The sequence below is a fragment of the Engraulis encrasicolus genome, chromosome 3 (assembly GCF_034702125.1).
Source record: "Engraulis encrasicolus isolate BLACKSEA-1 chromosome 3, IST_EnEncr_1.0, whole genome shotgun sequence".
NCBI classification, from domain to species: Eukaryota; Metazoa; Chordata; class Actinopteri; order Clupeiformes; family Engraulidae; genus Engraulis; species Engraulis encrasicolus.
This window is the reverse complement of record NC_085859.1, coordinates 47,408,958-47,413,957: the sequence shown is the minus strand read 5'-3', so window position 1 is coordinate 47,413,957 and position 5,000 is coordinate 47,408,958. Positions and strand designations below refer to the sequence as shown.

The 5,000-nt window shown below is 43.8% G+C and overlaps 1 protein-coding gene across 1 annotated transcript in view; it reads left to right on the top strand.

The window, feature by feature from the left end:
- The window catches only part of c5 (complement component 5), a 43,319-nt gene that overhangs the window by 1,762 nt on the left and 36,557 nt on the right, over window positions 1–5,000 (top strand). The window contains exons 2-8 of the mRNA XM_063195542.1: window positions 715–907; window positions 1,927–2,080; window positions 2,783–2,853; window positions 3,103–3,197; window positions 3,444–3,526; window positions 3,883–3,973; window positions 4,604–4,709. Of these exons, the coding sequence (XP_063051612.1) occupies window positions 715–907; window positions 1,927–2,080; window positions 2,783–2,853; window positions 3,103–3,197; window positions 3,444–3,526; window positions 3,883–3,973; window positions 4,604–4,709 (793 nt within the window). The remainder of the gene's footprint in view (window positions 1–714; window positions 908–1,926; window positions 2,081–2,782; window positions 2,854–3,102; window positions 3,198–3,443; window positions 3,527–3,882; window positions 3,974–4,603; window positions 4,710–5,000) is intronic.

Sequence of the window (5,000 nt, the reverse complement as noted above, 5' to 3'; positions counted from 1 at the left end):
GGTCTAGTTTGCGTCGATGACGTTGCCTCGCAGCTCGAGGCCATAAGCAAAAGGCTAGGAGGAAAGGAAAGACAAAGAGAGGGACACACGGATGTCGTGAACAGGTCGTAAAAACGGACCGATGGCCACCCTACTCCAGGGACTGTAACCAACACCCTGTGATAGTTTTACAGTTTTTCTCGATTGCTTACACACAATTTTCAGAATCAGTTCTCGAATTCTCATAACTACACACAAATCTCCAAACCTCACACACAACGGGCAAAACTCCATACTATCTCTGAAAAATGCACGTCTTGTCTCAAAACAGCGTACAGGGGTGATGATTTCAGATTGTAAACCGGTATGAAGAGAGTTTGCCCATGTGATGAGGAAGTGAACATAGTATGGCAGTTGATTTTAGTATTTTGAATGACAGTGTGTTCAATGCGACAACCAGGGATTTTCTTCATGAAAATTGGGTGTAATCCAGATAATTGTGTGTAGTGGTTTGAAAAGAGTGTGTTTTAAAACTGAAATGTGAGTGTAAAGAAGAAATTGTGCTTAGTGTTCAGTGATATTGGTTAGGGGAGGTGGGAAATGGGTGAGATGTTCCGAGAATTATGTGTGAAGTACCAGAAATTGTGTGGAAGCAATCGAGAAAAACTGTAACTGTTGCTTTGACAATAAAATACTGTAGTGTAATGTGATGTTAACTCTTATGTGTGTCTGCAGTTTCCTGGTGACAGCTCCTCGGCTGCTGAGGCTGGACGCTATGGAGACGGTGGTGGTGCAGGTGTTTGACGAGGCCGAGGCCTCGGTGCAGGTGTACCTGAAGAAGAGTCTGGCGCCGGGGGACACCACCTACGCCACCGAGACGGTCCAGCTCAACGCAGGGAACAACTATCAGGGATCTGCCAAGATGCGAGTGAGCACACCAAACTCCACACCACACCACTCTTAAAGATCCATAAACTCTCCTGACATTACTACATTTCATTTAACAGCCAACGCTAATTACTCTAGAGGAGTAAAAATATACAGTACAATGTGTGGGGAAAATACAGAATATAGAGGTGAGGTTATATAGTGCTGCTGAGTAGGGAACTCAGAAAGAGGTCACTGCCTCCTCTGCAGTGAAGGCTCTTTTGCAGTTTTATTAAAGGTGACATATTAAACCCCTTCATACAGCAGTTAGAATTGGTCTATGGGCTATACAGAACACGTCCATGAAGTTATTTATACAGAACACAGAAGTTTCGCCAGCTTGAATTCTAGTCACTTCTTGCGCCGTTCTGCTCGGTCCCTGTTCTAGCCACGCCCCGTTTGGCTTGCAGCGCAGCAATCAACTGTTTGGCTGCCTGCGAGAGAGAACTGGAGTGTAGCACCACTGGTAAGGTAAGGGTGGAATTCGAACCTGCAATCCTTTGATCTAAAGATACTAGGCCACGGCTGCCCATTAAGAGCTCCATCAGCCTCACTCAGAAATATCTTGTTCACAGCAAACATCTTGCTCCTCCAAATGCCCTTGATGCTGGAGGTGATCAAGTCAATTTTGCAGCTGTCAATTCTGGAGTTTTTGAGTGTCGAGGGGTCTGAAGGCTATGGCACACAGATACGGTAGAGGCAAGAGGTGGATTTGTATCATTTATTTTCAGAGTCCACAGGTGAGAGGCAGTGAGCCAGTGACTGAATTAAAGGAACCCAACAAAAATGAAAATTCATAGTAATGTCAAAACGTCAGTTTAGCACTGCTCTAAATAAAAGCAGAAAACCGCCATCCACATCCGAGATGCTCCGCTGACTATCTCTCCTACTTTAACACTTTGTTCCTTTCCCAAAATGCACCAGATGGGCCAATTGAAAAACAGGAGGATACCTTACTACCGGTATTATATCTTTAGCTTAGTTATCAAGAGAATGGCATGTTCTTCAATGTTTCCCCAGCTGTTCTCCAAGGATTTCCCTCCAGATGCGACACATGTGTACCTTCATGCTGTGTCTAGTGGCATCAACAGCCACGAGAAAATACCCGTCTCCCGTGACAATGGGTTTCTCTTCATCCAGACCGACAAGCCTTTGTATACACCTGAGCAGTCAGGTAGGCACACACACGCGCGCGTACACACACACTCGCACGTACGCACACACACACACACACACACACACACACACACACACCCTCTCAGTTGGTTGAACTTGGAAGCCAGAGATGATTTAAAGCAGTCATTCTCAACTGGTGGGTCGGGACCCAAAAGTGGGTCGCGGAGGGTTCCTGGTTGGGTCGCGGAGCTGTGATGCAATGCACTAAAAATGACTATGATGTTGAAGACAGAGTGAAACATGGTTACTGTAATAGGCCTTTTCCTCTCCACTACTTCATGAGACACATTGTATATCAGCATACAATGCAAATAATAATGCATATTATGAAATGCATGATAATATTTTGTATTATTATTGGAAGAATCTGACGGTGCGACACGCAGTTTGGGTCACAACGTATTGACCACGGCAAATTGTGGGTCACAAGACTATTCCAGTTGAGAACCACTGATTTAAAGGATGTAACTGCTAGTTCTTTCACCGATCTGGAAGTCCCAAGGGCCAGGACAAGAGCACTGATTGAGTCAGTCCTGAAAGATTGTCTAAAGTTCAGCAAGCGATTCAGCCTCTCAGTTGCCAAATACCAATATCATACCAATGTAATCTACGTATATAGTATACATATGTTTTATGTTTTACAATAGGTCTACAGTAACAGTGTTTTAAAGTGCTAACCACCCTTTTTATGTCTGTGCAGTGAAAATTCGTGTGTACTCTCTGAATGAGGAGCTTTCACCTGCCAGGAGAAAGGTCACTCTCACCTTCCGGGTGAGAAACGTATTCACAGTCAATCACTAGTGTCATGTAGCAGATCCACATGGATGCTACTACACTTGTCTAACATATCAACATCTATTAGGTTGATGTGTTTACCATAATGTCCCCATTATGTCACTTTTCAATTTTGTGCACAAGCGTAACACAAGTTGAACAGTAGTGTATATCTGTAATACATTTTGGAGTATTATTCCCATTTAAGTATGCATTATTTGCGTGTGGCGTGTCATGTGTGGTCAGGATCCTGATGCGGTGAAGGTGGACGTGGTGGACCTTGAGGACGTCAGTGGGATCATCTCCATGCAGAGGGACTTTAAAGTCCCCCTCAAACCAAAGTAGGACGCACACGCGCGCACACACACACACGCTCGCATGCACGCATGCACTCACACACACACCACACCACACCACACAAGCATTTTATTCACATCACATCATAAAACAGTAATGTTTGAGTAATGTTGACTGTGGTTTATCCTACAGCACTAACCTCAGCTACGTACTTACTGTATCCATCTGTCAAGCGCAGGTGTGTTTGCACTTACAACAGATATACAAAGTCATGTTATTGTCTTGTAAAGGTTGGGGCTGTGGACGATTGAGGCATCCTACACTGATGACTTCAGCACCACTGCACAAACCCAGTTTGAAGTGAAAAAATATGGTGAGACTTCACAATTTACTGAAAAAATTACTTTAAAAATAAATGTACAATTTAATTGTAATAAGACAGACAGACTGACAGACAGATGGACAGACAGAAATGCACAAAATCATACACACACACACACGCACGCACGCACACACACACACACACACACACACCCACACACACCCACGCACGCACACACACACACACACACACACACACACACACACACACACACACACACACACACACACACACACACACACACACACACACACACACACACACACACACACACACGCAAACACACACACACACACACACATACACACACACACACACACGTTCACTCCATATTCTCCTTCTTGCAGTGCTACCCAGTATCATAGTGACTCTGCAACCAGAGCAGTCTTACATCACTGAGGCCAATATGAACTCCTTCAAGCTGAGCGTCACAGCACGGTAAGGGCTCCACACAATAGGCTCACATGCAGGGCCCTAAATGAACCTTTTTCACCACCAGCCAAAATTGCCAGGGGAGGTGAATCTCACAAGCCAAACACACACTCACCAATGAGTCAAAGTGGCCAGTAAGTTGGTATTTTCTACCAGCCAAACTGAAATTTAACCAGCAGTTGGCCAGTTGGCTGGTGTTCATTTATTTAGAGCCCTGGTCACAAAAGGGACTTCCTTTGATTGGTTATTTGATTGTTTGTTTGTTTGTTTGTGTGATGTGTGTTTGTTTGTTTATTTGTTTGTTTGATGGATTGAGTGATTTGTTGAAAGTGAGAAAGATACATCCAGAAGTGATCACTTTTTCAAGAACTGGATCGTAATCAAAAATGATTATTATTATTTTTCCAATGTGCCATTTTCATTCAAAATTTCCACTTCAGTTTGTGTCTTTGTCAGTTAATACTGTGTGTGTGTGTGTGTGTGTGTGTGTGTGTGTGTGTGTGTGTGTGTGTGTGTGTGTGTGTGTGTGTGTGTGTGTGTGTGTGTGTGTGTGTGTGTGTGTGTGTGTGTGTGTGTGTGTGTGTGTGTGTGTGTGTGTGTGTGTGTGTGTGTGTGTGTGCATGTAATATGTGTCAGGTATGCTCATGGTGCTCCTGTGATAGAGGGCTTGGCGATGATGAGGTTTGGCTACATCTCAGGCCATCAAACTGTCGTCCTCCCCAAAACCTTCCGCACAGCAGAGGTACGGTCCACTAGAGCCTGTAGACCAGTCTGACACCACTCCAGCACACATATACCCATGCCTTTATATAACATATACCCCATATCCTTAATAGGGTGTTCAGTAGCTGCTTCTGTATGCCTCTGCATGACTATACTTGTGTATTACAGTAATTAAAACTCAAACCTCAAATGTATTTATTTATTTATATTTTTTATAAGGCATTATAATCTACATGTGTATGTATAGTTATAACTGTTTATATAGTACATCATGAAGCATCATGAGTGCAGCCATAGTGTATTGTGGCTA